The sequence below is a fragment of the Alternaria metachromatica genome (genome assembly GCF_023757995.1).
Source record: "Alternaria metachromatica strain BMP 0045 chromosome Unknown scaffold_35, whole genome shotgun sequence".
Lineage (NCBI taxonomy): Eukaryota > Fungi > Ascomycota > Dothideomycetes > Pleosporales > Pleosporaceae > Alternaria > Alternaria metachromatica.
Window position 1 is genome coordinate 180,191 of NW_026055526.1, and position 19,738 is coordinate 199,928.

At 52.7% G+C, this 19,738-nt stretch overlaps 6 protein-coding genes across 6 annotated transcripts; 3 read left to right on the forward strand and 3 right to left on the reverse strand.

Moving 5' to 3' along the window:
- Positions 1-2,883: 2,883 nt before the first annotated feature.
- On the forward strand, positions 2,884-5,491 carry J4E83_009676 (uncharacterized protein; the record flags this gene model as incomplete). The annotated part of the gene is made up of 6 exons (XM_049336561.1): positions 2,884-3,037; positions 3,552-3,721; positions 3,907-4,033; positions 4,092-4,475; positions 4,683-4,777; positions 4,838-5,491. The coding sequence occupies 6 exons, from the start codon at positions 2,884-2,886 to the stop codon at positions 5,489-5,491; spliced, it is 1,584 nt and encodes a 527-aa protein (XP_049184342.1).
- A 3,691-nt stretch (positions 5,492-9,182) lies between these two features.
- On the reverse strand, positions 9,183-10,681 carry J4E83_009677 (uncharacterized protein; the record flags this gene model as incomplete). Its single annotated transcript, XM_049336562.1, has 2 exons — positions 9,183-10,201; positions 10,255-10,681. The coding sequence occupies 2 exons, from the start codon at positions 10,679-10,681 to the stop codon at positions 9,183-9,185; spliced, it is 1,446 nt and encodes a 481-aa protein (XP_049184343.1).
- Positions 10,682-12,313: 1,632 nt separating this feature from the next.
- Positions 12,314-13,412, reverse strand: J4E83_009678 (uncharacterized protein; the record flags this gene model as incomplete). Its single annotated transcript, XM_049336563.1, has 3 exons — positions 12,314-12,880; positions 12,928-13,042; positions 13,093-13,412. 3 exons carry the CDS (start codon positions 13,410-13,412, stop codon positions 12,314-12,316), a joined length of 1,002 nt encoding a protein of 333 aa, XP_049184344.1.
- Positions 13,413-14,947: 1,535 nt separating this feature from the next.
- On the forward strand, positions 14,948-15,390 carry J4E83_009679 (uncharacterized protein; the record flags this gene model as incomplete). The annotated part of the gene is made up of 2 exons (XM_049336564.1): positions 14,948-15,128; positions 15,182-15,390. 2 exons carry the CDS (start codon positions 14,948-14,950, stop codon positions 15,388-15,390), a joined length of 390 nt encoding a protein of 129 aa, XP_049184345.1.
- Positions 15,391-16,503: 1,113 nt separating this feature from the next.
- J4E83_009680 (uncharacterized protein) lies at positions 16,504-17,074 on the reverse strand (the record flags this gene model as incomplete). Its single annotated transcript, XM_049336565.1, has 2 exons — positions 16,504-16,800; positions 16,853-17,074. 2 exons carry the CDS (start codon positions 17,072-17,074, stop codon positions 16,504-16,506), a joined length of 519 nt encoding a protein of 172 aa, XP_049184346.1.
- Positions 17,075-17,721: 647 nt separating this feature from the next.
- On the forward strand, positions 17,722-19,287 carry J4E83_009681 (uncharacterized protein; the record flags this gene model as incomplete). Its single annotated transcript, XM_049336566.1, has 3 exons — positions 17,722-18,329; positions 18,502-19,153; positions 19,234-19,287. 3 exons carry the CDS (start codon positions 17,722-17,724, stop codon positions 19,285-19,287), a joined length of 1,314 nt encoding a protein of 437 aa, XP_049184347.1.
- Between the last annotated feature and the right edge of the window lie 451 nt (positions 19,288-19,738).

Here is a 19,738-nt window from a genome sequence, read left to right on the forward strand (position 1 = left end):
GAACGCTCGCGGAAAACACGGCATTTTCAGTCAGCCCATTAGAGTCGCTAGCTTGACATGGATCGGTTGCCGCAAGAACTCGTCGAGGAAATCACCAAACACCTGCCCACGGACGATCTCAAGAACGTTCTAACTGTCTCCACAAAGTTTCGTTATGCCGCGGAGAGATATTCTGGCGCTTTCACAGAGTTTACCCTAAATGAGCGTAACGCGGACAAGTTCCTTGGGCTTTACTCAGGACACCGGCTGCTTTACTTGCGGGAATTGCACTTTCGCCCCAACTTCCCTCCAATTTGGCCCCCCGACCCCTGGCCCTGGGAAGACGAGATGTGTCGCGAAAACGCCGATGCAATCAGAGCCAAAAATGAGTGCTTCACGCGTCAGGTCCATTCGCTGTTCACAACGCTCAGTACTGTTGAGGAGAATGCTGCACCCCAGCATGCCTCTGGTCGATATCGAATCCAGATACACGACCCCTCCAGGCTGATTCATGTGGAGATATACTGTCCTCACCAGGAATACATCAGTTGGCGCATTCGTCTGCTCAATGCGGAGCTTCCCCTGGTACATTCAGTTCGTTCGCTGGAGATTTGCAACGAATGCCCAGAAGACGCGAGTGTTTACCACGATAGTCACGGTTATCCTGCAAATTACAGAAAGTGTTTCGATGGTGGATTGTTCAAACTGGACTTGGGGGTCATGGTCGATCTGGTATCGAAGCTTCCAAACCTGGAGTATCTCGGCTGCAAGACAGGAGGGTTCGAATGGGCTCCTGCATTTTCAGGTAATGATGGTAGTGAAGACCCCAACAGACACTTCCAAAGCGATTGGGATGGCCCACGTCGTGATGCGAGGCACAATTTCGCACACGCTGTCATCTCTCACCAAACCCAGCTTCCGACCTCGCTTCAGCGGGCGAGCCTGGATTTCGTCAGCCCGCTGATACGCGCACTTGACACTATTCAAGACAGGCCTTTACCTAATCTAGTTGGTCCAGCTCTCCGCGACCCATTCAGCGCCAGCCTTCGTATCCTGACCAATAATCTGCGACAACTGCGCCTGTGGGCGATTGTTGATGAAAGCCTGTTCAGCATGGACGATAATTCACAGCCGCAATGGCCCAATCTGGAAATTCTGGAAGTCATGTTCCACCCTTCGCGGCCTGACGGATCATGGTACTTCGTCGGACCTCAAGGCCACGGCCGCGAGGCTGTCGGTTACGACATCACCGCTGCCTCGTACCCCCCTCTTGAAACGACCGAGCTCGACATTGATATGGAGGAGCTTGTAACCTCCGGGCATCTCTCCAACTTACCCAATGGCGCGCAAAATCAGTTTCGTATCACACCAGATGAAGCAAGACTGAGGCCGCTCCTAGCAGGATTTTCCAGTGCAGCAGCGCAAATGTGCTCTTTGAGGAGAGCTATCATCTGGACATCGCTGAATTGGTATCCGAAATATGACTACGCAGAGTCCCAAGGCTGGGACTCGGAATATCAAGGACCTGGGTCTAACTGGAGGTCTAACTGGGCTATACAATATTCCGATCAAGACAATGGTATCTGGGGGTCACCATCGCACTATCTCCCAAGTCAACAAAGAAACGACGATCCAACGATACGTTGCCTAGTGTGGATGGTGGCAGCATGGCGTCCAGATGCGGAGCTGCGCCGTCTTTTCCAGAACATTGGGCGAGAGAAGCACGGTAATGATCTGGTCGAGCACTGGGGGGAGGGGTACAGATCTTCCAACTACAGCAATCTTCGCAATTGGATGCTTGATGATCACCAGGGTGACCCAGGCCGCATTACTCCTTCGTTGTCGTAGGATTTGGACTACGAGAAAAGCATGCGAGCAGAATGAACGAATATTGCTGTTAGTGCCATGTAGATGCAGAGCTCACGTTCCAGATTCAAGATGTTTTGTTGTTCTTATCTCTGGTGACGTCGGTGACGCCGGTAAAGTGTGATTCCGTGTAAGATCGAGGCGGAGCTATCGACGAGCAGCCTTCGTGAGCGGCGTTTGCGATCCGCGACAATGCCGCAATTTGAGTAACACCATTATTGGCGACCTGGTCGCATTCGCGGTTGTTTCGCTGGAAATAAGCGACGTTTCGGTGTCCGATTCCAACAATGGTGGGGCTGAATTACCTCACCACCGTAAGCCTTGCAAGTCATTGGTAGCGCATAATCCTCTCGGCTCTGCTTGATCCGACACGACCAAAAGAGACCACTACTATCGTCCGGAAACTGGCACCGCGTTACCTGGTGAAGACTTCGACTATCTCGCGCAGGCCTGAACATGCCGCCCATTCGAAATACATCGTATCTAGCCTGGCTTTCTTTGGCAATAGGTACTTAAGTTCGTCGATTTGCAAGAGTCCATCTCGTCTCCCAGTCGCATCTCGACGGAATCTTGCCATGGCTCTATCATGACGTATACTTCGACTGTGCCATGCATTCAGGAGTCTGTCAGCTTCATCTAACATCAAGCGGCACAGTGGAACTGGGTTGTACCAGTCTCTTCCACGACAACCGCGTTCTGGGGCTAAGACGTTCCTTCAGGAATGGGAAGCTTACAGCAGTCGTCATACCTCATGCACCGTCACATTTTTGAGCGGCAATGTGCACTGAGCCTCAGAGGCACAGGCTGCCGGGTCCAAAATGACAGCTCATCGACACTCCGAATAGCCAGACCTCACGGCGTGGTTGTATCAGACTGCTTCATGCTAATAGTAGATCTTGGGGGCGTACTTCCCAAGTATACTCAAGACCAGAATCGATATGAGTATATAGGACTAGGGTTGAACGCGCAAGAGACAGCCATCGAACTACATCGTACCCGTCTTTGCCCGGTCGTATCTTTACTATACCACAATTCAACATGAAGGCGTTCCTCAGTCTGTTAGCCGGCTTGACGACATGCATTATCGCGGAGAATTGCGATCCCATCGCCTACGAGCAGTCCAATCCATACGGCTTGTCAGAGACGAAGGATCCCGAAGTCATGAAGAAGCTGAACAAGTATCTAGAGGACAGTAGATGTCACATGCTATCCGACGGGTCGGAGCAGAATGTAAAAGAGCAGAGGAAAAACTAAAAACCCTAGAGCCTACTTTAACGGCAGGTCACATACTTTGCAGGTTTTTGTCTCAATGTAGTCTGCAAGTCTGTTTAGTTTTTTCTTGTATAAGGTGGGCCTGCTCTTCTGTATGGTGCGGACAAAACGTATGACGGTATGTCTTCCTGGGCATGCATTTTATACATATTGGATCTCATGACTAAGATCAAGTTTAGGCATGATGGTTGAGCCAGGCTACTGCGCTTGTGATCTTTCGATATTGGAATCTGCAGGCGAATTCTTCATTGAAGGACTGATCGAAGCTGGCAAGATCCTCGAGAAGGTTCTTTGTCCCGCGTTGAAAGCCCTCGACGTAGTAATGGCCATTGGGATGGCAGCACTTCCCCCACCAGGATGAGCCATCACAGGTGGAATGGGTAAGCGAGAATCATCTCTTTTGTTTAGTAGCAGACGCTAAAAGATCACTGTAGTGGCCGCTATTCGATCAGCAAAGGCGTACAAGTACGCCCATGAAGCGCAAGACGCTGCGCAAGAATGGGCCGACTTCTTCCTCAGTGGTGCGGACTTTGCGGGACAAGCAGGTTGTAGCCCGCTGGTACCAAGCAGGGACGACTTGATCAAGAAGGCCTTTACTCCTCTGGTCGATGCCCCGGACGAGCTTGTCCCGGGTGGGATGAACTACGATGACCTACCATGTCCTGCGAAAGGCTGCAAAGGGTGCAAAGGTCCACGCTGCACGAGAAACGGCGGAAACGGAGACGGAGATACGACCAAGGCTAGTGCCAAACCAGCCCCGACTACTGCAAGTGACCTTCCTAGCAGTAGAGCTCCACCGGTAGAAACGACTGTTCCGTTCAAGACTTCTTCAACCTTCGCAACGTCTTCTCTTACCGCGTCTACGATCTCCTCGCCGACATCTTCCACAACTCCGCCTGCCACGTCAACAACGCTTGTTTCCACCACTTTGTCGTCCTCTTCCTCAGCAGCAACGTTCTCCTTGTCCTGCAAAGATCTGGCAGCGCTAGACAAAGATGAAGTCGTAGATGAAGCCAGCCTTCTTTCACGAAGCTATCCAATCGATCTTAGGTATGCTGGCCTCGAGAAGCGTGCGAAACCCAAGGAAGGAAGCGCTTGCGATTACCCACTAGAAAGTTTCCGTTACCCGAGTAGTGGGGAGTGGGAAGCTGACAAGCCCAAAAAACACGGGTTCAACAAACGCGATTCATGCGACGACTACAGTATGGATAAGCCAGATGAGGGTGCCGGTATCCAATATGATACCGAGCACGTTCTAGAATGGCAAACGGTTGTCCAGTTCTTTAATACGATGGGTAAAGAGATCATGACCAAGTTCAAGAATCCAGATCCTCAGCAAAATAACATGGTCGGCTTTTGTGAGTACTGGAGAGAATCCTGGACTTGGAAAGACCATCGAATGAACGGACCTCCTGCCAGTCTGGCCAATACCCCCAATTCACGTCCTAGTCCCAGTCCGAGCCCTAGTCTCAGTCCGAGCCCTAGCCCCAATCTGAGTCCTACGCCGGGTTCAAGCCCTACGCCGGATCCAGCTGTCATGCAACGTAGTCCGATTGGGTGGCTAGCAAGTGTATACCCGTGGAAACAAGATGGTGACCAAATGTGGCTTGATGAGATGCCACTCTTGGAAAGTGGAATCAACGCAAGATACAAGGGACGGGTACGTACATCCATGACACGGTGCGGAAATTCATATTTATATTGACAATACTTCTCACAGCTGTTCATACAGACATTGAAGAAATCTGGCGAAAACGAAGATATCGTTGCCGAGAAAAAAATGAAAGCGCTGATCAAGGGGCGTGACAAAAAGCTCAAACTGAGTGTGAGCGACCAATCACGCAGGGCGATCCAGAAGATGCGGCCGATGATCGGAGCTCTCAAGTACATGCAACAAGACAGCATCGCAGAAATATTCGCAAACCAGAAAAACAGGATCGGAGCGATGATCGGATACATTGACCGAGAGCTACAGAAAACGCCCCGACGATTTGCGGATGCGACGAAGCCCAAAAGTCAAGAATACGTGATCGACGCGCTTCCGTGGCAAGAGCAAGGACTTGAGAAGAAATGGGACGCGTACATGGACAATGTGTTTGCGGTGGCAAAGCAGAGAGCGACAGATTTCATGACAGTCAATCTCGACCGTCTGAAAGACGAATGGGAGTCCTCGAAGAAGACCGAAGTGCCGAAGAACTTCAAGGGTGATGCTCAGGCGAAACAGAACGAGAAAAAGAAGCTGGAACAGACACAGAAAGATATGCTGGCTCTCATCAAGAAGACACAAGATGAATGGGACAAGGTCAAAGACTGGGCAATGCCGTGGAAATCAAAGGATGAGAAAGAAATGGATGATGATGGCGCCGATCAATGAGACCAAGGAGGAGGCTAAGATCGGGTCTGAGAAGGAGCGCGCATTATGAGACAGGGGTTGTACTGATTGGTGATTATGATTGCTTGGCAGTTGGATTTGGGGGCTGGTCCTTAGATAGGAACTACGTGCGGCGTTCGGGGATGTTTCGTCTGAGATTTTGTACTGGAGTCATGACCTTGTTCATCTCACTCGCTTGTTATTTTGGGCAGTCGTAACCGCCATATTATGCTCTTTCGCCACTCTTTCCTTTCTATCGCCTATCACGTGTCCATCACTGTTCTCTAGTACAACATTCAAACAAATGTATTGCTGTAAGCATGACCCATCACGACTGTCTCTCTTACCTCCGCGCGACTTCAACGACAATAGATGCGACAAGTGGTGGGCAGGAAGGAGCCACTGTAGCGCCCGGAATGTTTCGGAATGTTCCGAATTAGCCGCATGTTGTGACTACGCCGCAAATCAGCCCAGAGCTCTGCCACGCGCACCTTCCTCAAGTACAGTAATCTCCCATTGTCATCTCCACAGTCTTCCCACAGAAGTTCAATCGCTTCTCAGCATCGCACTCACCCAACCACCAAACGTTACTCATTACCTCAACTCAACTCATCACATACTCACACCATCATGAACGAACTCCCGCAAGAGCTCATCGAAAGAATCTCTAGCTTTCTACCTAGAGAGGACTTGCGCAGTGTTCTTACTCTAACTAGCAAGTTCCGCTATGCAGCAGAAAGACTCTCTGGGGGTTTTGCTGAATTCGCAGTTACCGAAAGCAACTCAGCCAACTTCCTTACGCGCTTCTCCGGTCATCGCCTCCTCTATCTCAGAGAAGTAACGTTCCGACCAGATGTCTCGGCGACGTACGACTTAAAGGGCAACGATGATGATGACGACGGCAGCGATGATGATGGTGATGATGACGACGTTGATGGAGATGACGATCGAGTATTTTGTCGAGAGAGTGCTGACGAGGTACGCGAGAGAGACGAGTCATTCACCCGCCAGATGCAATTTTTGTTCGACATCCTCCAACAAGTCGAAAAGCAGGCCGGAAAATACCACGCTCCGGGCAGGTATCGACTCACGATCTACAACCCGATAAGAAGAACGGAAAACGAAGACGCATGCCCCCATCGCTATATGACCAGCTGGCGCGTCCGGCTACTAGCCAAAGAACTACCTCCCATCGCGTCCATCCGATCGTTCAGAATCGTTAGTAACGACAGGAAAGGGTACGAGTACGAGTACCCTCCCTGGGATGAATATGCATATACGTATCGCCTTCGAGACAATTATTCCGAGATGCAGGAATCGAAGCTCGACCTGCGGGTTCTCATCGACCTAGCGACCAGCATGCCCAATCTAGAATATCTGGGTACCCGGACCGGAGGGTACGAATGGTGCGAAACCCTGGATGAAGAAGAAGATCCGTGTAGTGGACACTACGAGCACGACTGGGCAGGACCGCGACGAGATGCCCGACATGATTTCGCTGCCGCAGTTACCAGCTGTGTCGACAAGCTACCCAAAACGCTGAGGCGAGCTTCGCTCGACTTTTTATACCCCTTAAGTCGGGTGACTGACTATGATCACGGAACGCTTTTTCCAGATCTTGTAGGTAGCAACCTTACTCACGATCCTTTCTCGACGAGCCTCGGTATCTTGTGCAACAACCTTCGCCACCTGTAAGTCATATTCATGCATACACAGACTAATATGAGACCAATAAATTAACTCGTACATTTAGGCAACTACGGGCCATGATTGACGAGAGCATCTTCCCTGCACTATCGCCACAGGATTCCGCAACATCACACACTCCCTGGCCACACCTTGAACTACTTGATCTCATGTTTCACAACGCCCGTCCGGATGGCACATGGTATTTCCAAGGCACTGATGGCCGAGGCGACGTTGCACGCGGTCTCCCTGTCACAGACGCTTCCTACCCACCCTATAGTCGCACTCAGTTCGATGAGGACATGGACGAATATTATGTCGAAAACATTCGGGGTGGAAGACAGACACGTGGTAAGGATAATTACGAGTTCCGGATTGCTCCTCATGCCAATCTCATCTTACTGCTCGAACGCTTTGCAAGAGCAGCGATACAGATGCCGGCGCTCAAGGAAGCAGTAATATGGTCACCCATACAGGGGCAAGATGTGTACCCCGAGCGGCCGATGAGTCAACGTAACCTAGATGTGATATGGGGTATTGAATACGCTGAACCCAGGTCCTCTATCAATGATGGATCAACTCGGCAATTAGATTGGTTGGTAGGGAAGTGGCGCCCTGGGAAGGAATTGCACGGCCTTTTTCAGGAAATTGGACGCGCGAAACACGGGGATGAACTTGCCGAGTCCTGGTACCAGGATCACGAATGGGACCGAATGGGGTACTTGTACGAAGTGGAACGCGTCGCGCAGATGAGGTTTCGCAATTACGGGAAATGCGTTTAAGAAGAGAAACGGACGAGCAAACAACCACCTGGTAGTCCTCCACGAAATGTCTATTATGAAGTTTACAAACCGACCAACTTATTAATTAACAATCTAACTGACAAACGACCTAACCAACTAAATTAGAACTTAACAGCCGAACAACCTGACTAACAACCTAACAACCGAACAACTAAGCAACCGAACAACCGAATAACCTTACAATCGAAGAACCTAAAAGACTAACTACTCTAACTCTACTCTAACCTAAGACAAACACTCTACATTAAAGAACACTACAAGACAGGCGCAGAGACGTACCTAAATAACCATCTAACAAACCAACAACCTCTAAGTCTACTCTAATCTAACAGAAACACACTACAACATAGCTACCTTAAGACAGGCGCAGAGACGAACGCAACAAATTTACGCTCTATCTCCCCAAACCGTCTATACCTTCCAAAACTAACTGTATACCTTCTCGAATGAAGTATCACTTTCAAGAAGAAAAAGATATACCCAATAACGCGTAGAACTACGACAACTCGACACGAAACTTTGTAAGGAGAAGTAAGCTACCAATTACATTGCGGCGATGTGCATGCTTTGGCACGGGCAGCGGCATCAACACCAGCATCAGCACCTTGAACGAAACAAGACGCTCGAGCTAGATAGAATGCACTTGTAATGCTAATATCTCCCCTTCGCCCTTTGGCAGAATTACAAGGAGCTGGAATTCCGATTCTGTGTATATAAGTTCGCAGCAAGAACCATGTACAAGATCTCGCAGGACTACTTAAGATAGCACAGCCGTTTTCACACTAACAACCACTCTTTTGAAGCAATTCCGTGGAAAACTAACTCTGGGACTAATGACCTCGGGGCAGAAACAGCAACACCTTTTCCGATCCCTCACACACTCCAGGCAGTCTTCGACAAATCTACCAACGTAAATTGTGGGATAGACGCAGCACTAGTGAATCCCACAAGACCTCATATCCATGCCCACTTCCACGTCACTCACGTCCCCATCATCACATTCCTTTACCAGAACAACAAACAATATCATTACAACTAAAACACTACTAACCCTGGAGCCTACGTTGGCGTTGAGTCGACTACTTTGCGTGGTGTGAACTTGATGTAAGCCGAAGGCCTAACGCACCCCATCACCTCACCACCGTTCCTCCCCTCTCGCTCCGTCCCCTCTCCTCTCTCCCTCCCTCCATCCCCCCACCCCATGCCTACCGCATAAAACTCCCAAAATTCAAAAACGTACTCCCACTCGGCTTCTGCGTCGCACTCCTCGGCGTAACCGGCCTGGTCTTGTGTTCCAATTCCTCTTTCGCTTGGACCGTGACGGGTTTGAAGGACATGGGTTGGTATGGCGGACCACCTTGTTGGGTGGAAGACTGTTGCTGTTGTTGAGATGCTGGCTGTGATGACGGCGCATGGCTGTAAGATTGGCTAGATTGCGGGTGCCACGGCATACCGGCGGGGGACCAGGCAGTTGTATTTGAAGCTGTGTTTGTGTTTGAAGCTGTGGTGTTTCTGAAGGATGTGGGCTGCTCGCGGGTGTACAATCCAGAAGGCTGCTGTGTAGATGCAGAAAATGTGGATAAGAGCGGTTCACTGCGTTTTCTCTGCAAATTCCTCCGTCGACTATCCTGCGCCGACTTCTCCAGCTTCTCAGCAATCTTACTCGTCTTCGCCGTATCCATGGTGAACCAGCCCGCATCCAGAATCTGCTGCGCTGTAGGCCTATCCGTAGGAACCGGGTTCAGGACCCAGCTCAGGAACTTGATTTCCTTCTCCGGGACACCCTTCTCCAGCAGCCTCTCCCAGTGTTGTCCTTCGTGGTGGGAGCGGTCGTGGTATGGAAGTCTGCAGCCGTCGTAGTAATCCAAGGCGCCGAGGCCGAAGTCGTGTGCTATAGCTCGTTCGACGGAACGCTCTTTCTGGCCTTGGCCCGTGTTGCCTTGCAGGAGCTCATCGTAGATGCCGTATTTGTTGAAGGAGGCTTGCGCTTCGAGGAGCTGGCAGTAGATGACGCCCCAGGACCAGATGTCGGCTGGCTGGTTGATCTCGTTGCGGAAGTAGACTTCGGGGGCGCGGTATACGATGGGTTGGACGAGGCCTTTTGCTGGCTCCATGACGATTCCTAGGTCGCCTAGTTTGGCGGTGATGCGGTCGTCGCCGACGGAGGCTTTTTTGTTGGGTTCGTCTTCGAAGCCGCTGAGGAGGATGTTCTGCATCTTCAGGTCTGGGTGGGGTTAGCTTTTACTTGTCATCCTGGTTGTGTGTGTAGAGGCTCACCTGCATACACCAAGCCTCGTTGATGCACATCCCGCAAGCCCATCAACGCCGAGCGCATGATACCCTTGAGTTCCACATCGCTGAACTGCCGCTTCTTCCGCGCATCCCAGAGAGTCGATTGAAGGATCTCGAGCACGATTCGGGGCGGTTCGCCTCTAGCGGATGGTGGGATGCGGTCTACTTGTTGTCGGATTGTTGGAATGCCCTTGAGGAGCTCGTGCATGATCATCTCGTGTTGGAACTTGGGCCATCCAAAACCGACGTCATCGTCTCCGGGCTGCTTCACGATGTAAATCTTCGATTGAGAAGCTGCGTCGACAGCTACCCATACATTGGCCTGACCGAGCGGCTTGACGAGAAGGTAGCGGTAGCCGTTTTCGCCGACGAGCTCGGCGCCCTCGCGCATTTGGACTGTAGCTCCAACCATTGTGAGGTGGCGACCTGGAGTAATCGAGGTTCTTGTATTCGACACGGAAAGCGTGTATTGTTGTGATTCGTGTTGAGTCGGTGTAGTTGTGAAAGTAGTAATCGCTCAAGTCCCATCCATCGAAGTAGATGAGCAGAAAGCAGAAAGCGACGTCAGGTACAAGATCAGGATATGGAAACGAAGTGGATCCAGACGGACGGATACCGGCTGTCAAGTTCCTAAACTTAGAGAGAACGGTGTTTCCAACATTGGGAGATCCAAGCCTGAATTGGCTGCTTGATTGCGCAGGGCCGAGCGATGACGGAAGGCCTGCAACGGTTACGGAAGTGGCGGACTAGTGTTGTCATTGGCCGCTGCGTAGTGGCCATGGCAACTCGTGTCGATCTGGCGTTGTTGATGCTCGATAAAATGCATACGATTGCTGCATTTGATCCAGGTACATAGCCTCTTACCTGGATGTAGATCCTTGAGGCTTGGGTATTTCGGGAAGAGTTGTGGAGTCGGAGGTCGATGCCGGCGCGTTACCCAGCTGAACATCTGAGATCTACCATGATCATCCCGCGCACCAAGATACAGCCTCGATTACCAGCGCCGAAGACGACCACAGATTTACGAGGCATAGATAGACCTAATCTTCTGCTGTATCGCCACTGCAAAGAACCTCCACCGCCCCTCCGCCTTCCCTCCCCAACGTACCCACGTCACGTCATCCATCCCAAAGCTGCGCAGTGGCCACGACAATCTGCCGATCTCTCCATATCGAAAAAGTAAACAGACTTCGCTTTCTCTTAAACGCTCAGGTTCGTGTTGAACGTGCAGCCACCAGCGACGTACATGCCAGCATTGCCCTGGCACATGCGACGTCGCGATATAGTTACGAACACAGTAAGCTTGATGACAAGGGGAGGGAAGTAGCGAAACGGAAGGGCCAGGGCTCGCGGGCCAATCGTGTGCGTATGATGGCAACAAGTGGGGCAACACTTGCGTGTTCGCATGTCGTTCGGAAAGCTCGGAAAGACATAGTTCCTCAACCGTTCATGGTCGCAATTGAACATGGAAGATCCTCTTAATGGGACGTCTGTTTAGTTATTTTGGTTTTTGTTGATGGCGCTCCGCAGTCTTGTCGACAGCCATGGTCTGACACTCAAACACGTATTCATGAAAATTCATAGTATCATACTGGTAATTACTCAATACATTTCATATTAACATAAGCAATAACGCTTCTTCTTCTATCTAGATAACAACACTTCGCATCCCTAAGCCGAGCTCTTCGGTCTTTCTTCCTGATGCCTCCGCGGTCCGGCCCCGGTCTGGCCCTTTCCCTTTCTATGAGGATCCCACCCAGAGTCACGTTCCTCTGACAACGACAGTGGTCCAGCCTTTTTCATGTATACCAACAGCGCCGGTTGCGGTCTACACACCACAGTGAAAACAACAGTTAAACAAGCTAGGAGGGCAACGCAGCCCCCGATCAATAATGTGGATAGAAGCGAACAAAAAGTGTTGTAGGATAACGTAGAAGCGAAAATACGAGGCGGCTGCGATGATGGTGGAAAACGCCGGATAAATGCAAGACATGTGAACGGACGTAACGCTGAAACAATGCAATGCGCGGACTGGATGGTGCGATTAGACTTCGTGGCGGTCGTCGAGCTCAAAGCTTCGTTTTTGGCTGATGCGACGGTAGAAAGGCATCCTTTGGTTGAAGTAGCGCATCTTTGGCGATCCAGGTCCGGTCGTGCGCTTGTTGAGAACGAAAAACTTGTACAACATGCCGAGGATTGCGAATCCAACAACGAATCCGAAGACAGTGACAAGGAGCCAGTGCTTGGCGAGCCAGAAGATGATCTTAACATCGGTTCTGTGCCAGCTGTTTCCGAGGTGGTGGGTGAAGAAACTCCAGGGGTGGTTGTTGTATTCTTCGGGGAACAGGATGCGCACGCGGTTCTGGTCGATGGGGCCGGCGTTGTTGTAATGTCTCCACACAAGACTGAGGAAGAGAGGTCCGGTGGAAGCCATGACGGTGATGTAGGGGAGTGGCCAGCGACGGTTGTAGTCGGTCAGCGAGTCGATGGCCTTAAGGAAGAAAGGGTGACGAGGGACCGCGCCCATGGCATCGTTTGAGATACCAGTGGGAATGGTGCGACGGACCCAGGCTGGGTAGGCAAGAAGAGGGTCGAGACTGCGGTTGCATCCCTGAGAATGTTAGCATTGCGACGGTTGAGAGGACATGCCATACGTACATCGTCCAGGTCAATGTAGATTCCACCAAAGTGGTGGAGAACAAAGTAGCGAATAGCATCGGCGCGCTGGATGGGGTAGGGGTAGCCGTCGAAAGTCTCGAGGAACCATGGGTATCTGACAATGTTAGCTAAAACCTCGCGCGATATGGCCGTAGGAGCGCCTACTCTTGAGCGATAAACTCGCGCGACTTCTTGTCGGTCCACAGCTTGTACTCGTAGTCGGGGTGGAGGTCCAGGCAGCTCTGCTGGGGGCCCTTCCAGTGCAGCGGTATGCTGTCGTTGATGTACGTCTGGTGGATGATCTTGGGGATCAATTGCGGCGCATCACTAATCGCGCTCGAGTTGGGCGCAGGAAGTTCTCCGCGGAGAATGGCATCCTCGCGGCCAGTCGCAATCAGAAGACCGAGCAGTGTCCACACGCTGTGTACCGCGAAGCCGAGGACGACGATGGTGACGAGCAGGAATATGGTGACGCCTCTCCGCATGGTTGCTGTATTGTTCTCTGCCTCCTTTCCCGATGGATCGTTGTGCACGGACTAGGTGGTGAGTGAAGAAAAGGCGCGAGGGCGGGATAGAGATGTGGTATTAAAAGAGGTATAAATGAAGCATCCGGCAAGCATCAACGTCCGTCTAGTACTTGGCGGGAGAAGGAGGGAGAAAGGGCAGAGGCGTGGGCGTGAGACAAAAGACGAGCGCTGCGCGTCTAGAGGGCTAGAGTGAGGCTGTGCACAGACGCCCAATCTCAGGAGGCACGCTAACGGGGTTCGCGCCTGCCCCCTCCAGGCACTTCACATGTCAAACACGGTTCGAGCTGCGACCATCCACCCCCACACCGTTGCGGTGAATATCTGAGTGTGCTCGCCTTGTTCCACCGCTCTTGGGTCCAATTTCACTGCGCAGTCAACACAAACAGCCCCGTCTCTCACTCGCAGCCAGTTCCATAAGCCGTCATCGTCGCGAGAGGCTGTGTAGTGAGGCATTTCCGTCCCGCCTATGACGCGATGCTGCAGCGCGCTACATCTCCCACACTCGCTTCCCACCAGTTCCCACATTCCTACGCCGCCAGCCAAGAGCAGCTCACATGTCTCCTACGTCGACCAAGCAGTTGCGCAGTACGCGCGACAACCTTGGAAGCTAACAGCCCGCAGTGTATGTACACACCGTTGCCAGGCGCCCTGGCGCGTGTTTGGCGGGCAAATTTCTTTTGCGCCTGCTGCTAGTCGATCAGGACCCACCAAACTGGGAGAAAACCCAGCAAAGAGATGGACCTTGGTAGACTAGCGCCCAATTCGACAGTCGGCGCTTTCAGTGCTGTCTCGGTAGTTTTTGCTATCGTGACCCTGGCACTTGGTCTCTTACTCCCACGGCAGGAAGCGAGCTCCATGACGTACCAACACCAGGTCTTGTCTACACAATGACGATGTTGTGTTGAGAATTGTTCCGCGGGTAGCACGGTACCAGGCTGGAGCGGAGTACACAACTCATGATTCGGTTGCTACTAGCATCTACTTGAATGTGTGGAGAAGGGTCTTCGCCAAGACCCCCGAGGTCTCCTTACATTGTAGCCGAGCCTTTCCAGCGCGTGCGAGCATCATGATTCCGCCGGGTCGCATCCCGTTGAATTTACTCTGCGTTATGCAACAAGTCAGCAATCCGCCTGAGGTCTCATCATGAACTGCGAAATCGCTGTCGAGTAGTCTGGGTGTTGAATGTTGCGATCTCAGGCGTTGCTAAGTAAGGTCGACTGGCCGAAAGATTTCCTCGCTTATTCGAGAAGCTGTTACTCGCCGTCGCGCTTCCCACCACATGAGATGTGAGAGAAGCGACGCTTGAGCTTGTCAACTGCAGCATGCTGAAATCGCAGCACTAGAGCAAGGCACCTTCATTTCTTCACCTTGTTCGACTTTACCATGCCGAACAACGCCCTACGACCTATCAGTACCTCCTAGCCATGTCACCAACTTAACCTCTTACTTGAGCTTCCGTTAAGCCGGTATTCTGCACAACAACCCCTACCACGATGCTGATCCCACTCGGACTATGGACGTTGCTAGTAGCCGCGGTCATGTCCGCGGCCATCTCGAACGATAAGCCTACATTGCCAGACAGAGCGGATGTTTATCCTGGTGAACCGCCTGGACCACGTACATCATTTGTTGTAACTTCCAAGTTCTGCGTCATCCTGCTATCTGGGCTACTTGGTACGCAAGACTGCTCGCTTCATCTAGATGCAACGTACAACTGACAAGAACAGGATATCGCGTTCGAATACTTGACCGCCAGCCCTTCAATCGCATAACCTTGACCCAGGTCTACGTCTTCATCCTCTACTTCCTCTCGATTGGCTTCGCTTTCTCGGCGGCAGTCGTAAACAACGGCCTAGGGCTAGGAACAAACGCTGTCTGCAAGGTCGCCATGAGGCTGTGCATCGTCTTCTATGCCGGCAGTAAAGTGAGCATGTGAGGCGGTCCCTCTTAGAGAGATCATGGATGGATTGGAAAAACTAATTCCCGGCTTGGTGGGTAGGTATCTCTTTCTCGTCGAGCGAGCGCACGCCCTACGAGCACCTTACATGACGCGCTATCGTGATCCGTTATGGCTATACAGCACAATTGGCATCGTAGTGAGCCTCGGTACCATTGGATGTGTCGCGTTCATCCTACCGGTGTTCTGGATCTCCGACGATGGACGTTGCCGCATTGGTGTCAAGCGATACACGGGCATCCCGCTCTTGACATGCGATATTGTCATCAACGTCTACCTCACGCTTGTGTTTGTTTACCTCTTGAGCCCTTTGGTCAGAGGCGGCCAGACCTCGAGCGCCAGTTTCCCGAGCCGTTTAGCGCTGTGGATCGGCAATATTTGTAGTCAGACAAAGAATAAAGCCACGCCGAACCTTCATCGATCAAACGAAGTCATGGCAAAGAAAGTTGAGACTCTACTGTGGAAGACGTTTTGGGGAACAGTCATTGTTATCGTGCCGACTGGCGCAAATCTTGCCTCTCTGTGCATCCTGCAGGGAAACGAACTGGCCTTTGTCCGTTGAGCTCTGACTGAACATGAAGGCATTCACTGACGTGTTCTGGTGGCGACAGGTCTGCTATACGATTTGCACGTTGGATGGTACTTTCACCACCAGCTTGTTGTGAATCTGGCTAACCGAATGTCAACAGTCACGTGGGCTGCTGTGGTATTGCACTGGCTCACATTGGCTGGTACCGACGAGAAAGAGGGCGGTTCTGCAGCGTGAGTAATGAGCCTTTCATCTACTCGTAGCTGACATGCTGTAGGCCATCGGCACGTCAAAACACGTGTCCGCAAGTTCCACGACCTGCAGCACAGCCTCCGATGCGAAAGAAAATTTCAATGTCGGACCTTTCCTTGAACCTCTTTTCGGATGATGCAGACAAGGTTGACGAGGGAAAGACTCCAAGCAGGCTAGGTCTCAGCAAATATCACACATCGAACACGCTTCATCGGAGCCCCAGCATACGTTCGGATTCACAATGGAGAGACTCTGGTCATTCTACTCTGGTATCTGTCCCCAACGATATCGTCTGACCAGGCTGGATGAGGTCAAAAGTCGGAGTCCTCTTCTTCGATGATGGCTTGTGAGAGCAGACCCCGCCTGCGAGGCCCAGCAACCTTTTTCAACACCACGGGCGTCGCACTCGGTGAATGGTCAATGGGTTCCTCCCTCTTCACACGCCGCGCAGCCCTGTACTCGGCGGCTGTTCTTCCCTGTTCAGTCTCCTTGGGCACGATGGGTGCGTCGATTTTAAGAGTTGATGACAGAAATCTGAAGATGACAAAGATGATGGTGCCGGTGATGCATCCTATGAGGCTGGCTGTTCCGAAGTAGACGTATAGCGTCTTTGTAGATTAGCATGGCAAAGATTATGCGCAATGGATCAAGATTGAATACCTCTATCCTCTCCAACCACTTGACGCTAAATGGGATTGATAACACTCTGATGAAAGACTGCCCGAGGTGGATGAAGGGTAGCAGGACGAATGTGATGACGTTGTAGAATGGAAGTAATAGGATGACGACGAGATTGATGAGTTTGTTGATGGGAAACCAAATCACGTGTGCCAGCTGCACAGCGATGCGTACGACGACTGAGAAGATGGTGCTCGCGTCCATATCCGCGCGGGCAGATGTGTTGACGCGTTGGTGGTGGACGGGCGCGACTCACGATACAGGGCCGACTGCCCCACGATAGGTGTCATTGGCTCGTGCATTGAGCTATCGGCGATGGGTGCAGCCATGGAAATGCTAATCCCTGTGAGGCGCTGCATGCAATCCAGCGGCCGGGGCCAGCTCCAGCTTCAGTCCTGTAACGTCGCCCTCGTGCACATCCAGCGGGCGTATCCATGGGGAACCAGAATTCGCGGTCGACGACGCCGACGTCGAACCCGGCCTCGCCCACCAACAACGTGACTGCATCACATGGCCACGGGCACGGCAATCCCAGCGGCGGCCACGGGCACGAGCGACCCCAACACCACCACCACCTGCCGCACCTTCACCCGCCACACAGCCAGCACCACAGCGCCCGCCGCCGCGAGTCGATCCAGGCGCTGAGTGCGGCCAAAGCCCCCGCGGCTCCCAGCGTGAGCCTCGTCGACGCTGAGAGCCATCCCACGTCGGCCCGCCCCATCTCGCGTGGGAGAGCGCAAACCGTGGGAACTAGCACCAGGGCCATTACCTCGCAGCTGCAGGCCGCCCAGGACCACTACAACAACACCCAGGCCCGCAACCACAGCGCCCACCACGACGCCGCCGCCACCATGGGCAACGAGCAGAGCAGCCAGAAGGGCGCCCACTTCCGCAGCAGCGACAAGGACAAGGACAAGCAGGGCCATGCCGCCTCCCGCGATGCCACTCCCCCGCAACCAGCGCCTGTACCCGATGCAGCGCCCATGGACCCAGCGCCCTCGACAGAAACCTCACCCCGCGCGCCCTCGCCCACCGCCCCCGTCGACGTCCCCTCCACCCTCGCATCAACCTCCTCCCCACCCCTCTCCTCCGCCATTCCCTCCTCCCTCGACCCAGCCTCCGCCTCCGACTACCTCCCTCCCGCATCCCAATTCTCGCGCCCCCCGCGCCTGCCCCTCCCCATAGAAGAAGAAGTACACACCCCCGGCAGCCCCATCATCTCGCCTCAAGAGATATGGACGCCTGTCCACGAGAGCGATGCCGATGGCATGTTGCCGCGCAGAAGCTCTATGCTGAGTACGACAACGGCGGATGATGAGGATCTGGGCGAGGAGTTCAAGGGGCCCGGGCAGGGGAGGCCGACTGTGCCGACGCTGATTGAGTGGGAGGGGAGTGGGGAGAGGGTTTATGTGACGGGCACTTTTGCGGGGTGGAATCGGAAATATAAGTTGCATAGGAAGTAAGTTGTTTCGTTTTCTTGGGGTGTCTCAGGCATGATTGGTGGGACAGTCATGCGCCTGGCTAGAACGGTGGATGCAGGCACACGTATACGAGGGTTGCGCCTCGAACTCGATTCTGCATCTGCCGCCTTCGAGGTTACACCACACACCGACAGTACTAACATCTCCCAGCGGCCCCAGCAAGAAAAAAGATGCCCTCTCCGCCTACGTCTCCGTCACCCCAGGAACCCACCACCTCACCTTCCTCGTCGACAACGACATGCGCACAAGCGACAAGCTCCCCACCGCCGTAGACTACACCAACATCCTCGTAAACTACATCGAAGTCCCCTACCCAGAACTCACCCCCCTCCCCGCCAGCCCCCCAGCCAAAGACACCGCCGCAGCCACCGACCCCCTCGATGCCGCAACCCCCGTCCAAGAACGCGAAGCCCCAGCCGGCATGTACCCGCCCCAAATCCTTCCCCCCACCCCGGATCTAGACCCCGCCTCCATCACCGCACCCCCAATCGAACCCGCCAAACCCCCCGTCCCAGAACCAACAAAGAAATACCACCAAAACATCCCCCGCTACCTCCTCGATCTCGATGCGCCTGAGGAATCATCCCGTTTCGCACGCGCAAACGCCATGACGAATAACCTGCCTGCGCCGCCCTCCCTCCCCGGGTTTCTGGGCAAGAGCATATTGAACGGAACCACGCCGATGAAGGATGATAGCAGTGTGTTGATTCATCCGAATCATACTGTGCTGAATCATCTGGCGACGAGTAGTATTAAGGATAATATATTGGCTACTAGTGCTACTACGAGGTATAAACAGAAGGTATGTGGAATTTACGTGTTTGTTGGGGTAAGGGGATGATGGGGATGAGGATGTGGATGATGATGCTAATGTGTGGATAGTTTTTGACGACGATTATGTATAAGCCGAAGGAGGAGCATGGGGAGGTTTATTAGATGGGGGTGGTAGTGAAGGGTTTGCGCGTGGTGTGAGGGAATGGTGGGTGGAGTGGAAGAGATGGAGGTCTGGCGTGTGGGAGGCGGAGAGGATGGGAGGGAGGATGGAAAAAGATGGACGAGCTTCGGCTCTGGCTTCGGCGTTGTGCTTTGGCTACCTTTTTTTCAGGGATCGTACGAAGTGCTTTTGGTCTCTAGGGCTATGCGTAGGGTGTTTGTTATCAGGAGTTTCCAAGGCGTGTTCTGGCAGAGCATACTAAAGCGGGCTATTCACGAGTTTACGGGCTACTTTTTTTGGTTTTCGTATGGTTCAATACCCCATAGTGGTAGCATTTCCTGGTGTATATATCTATCTGCGACGATTATGAGTTGATCATGAGTATGCAGTGTTATGCTTTGCAGATCTGGTGGTGAGATGTGATGTGGGGGAAGGCGTGAGATGAGAGGGGGT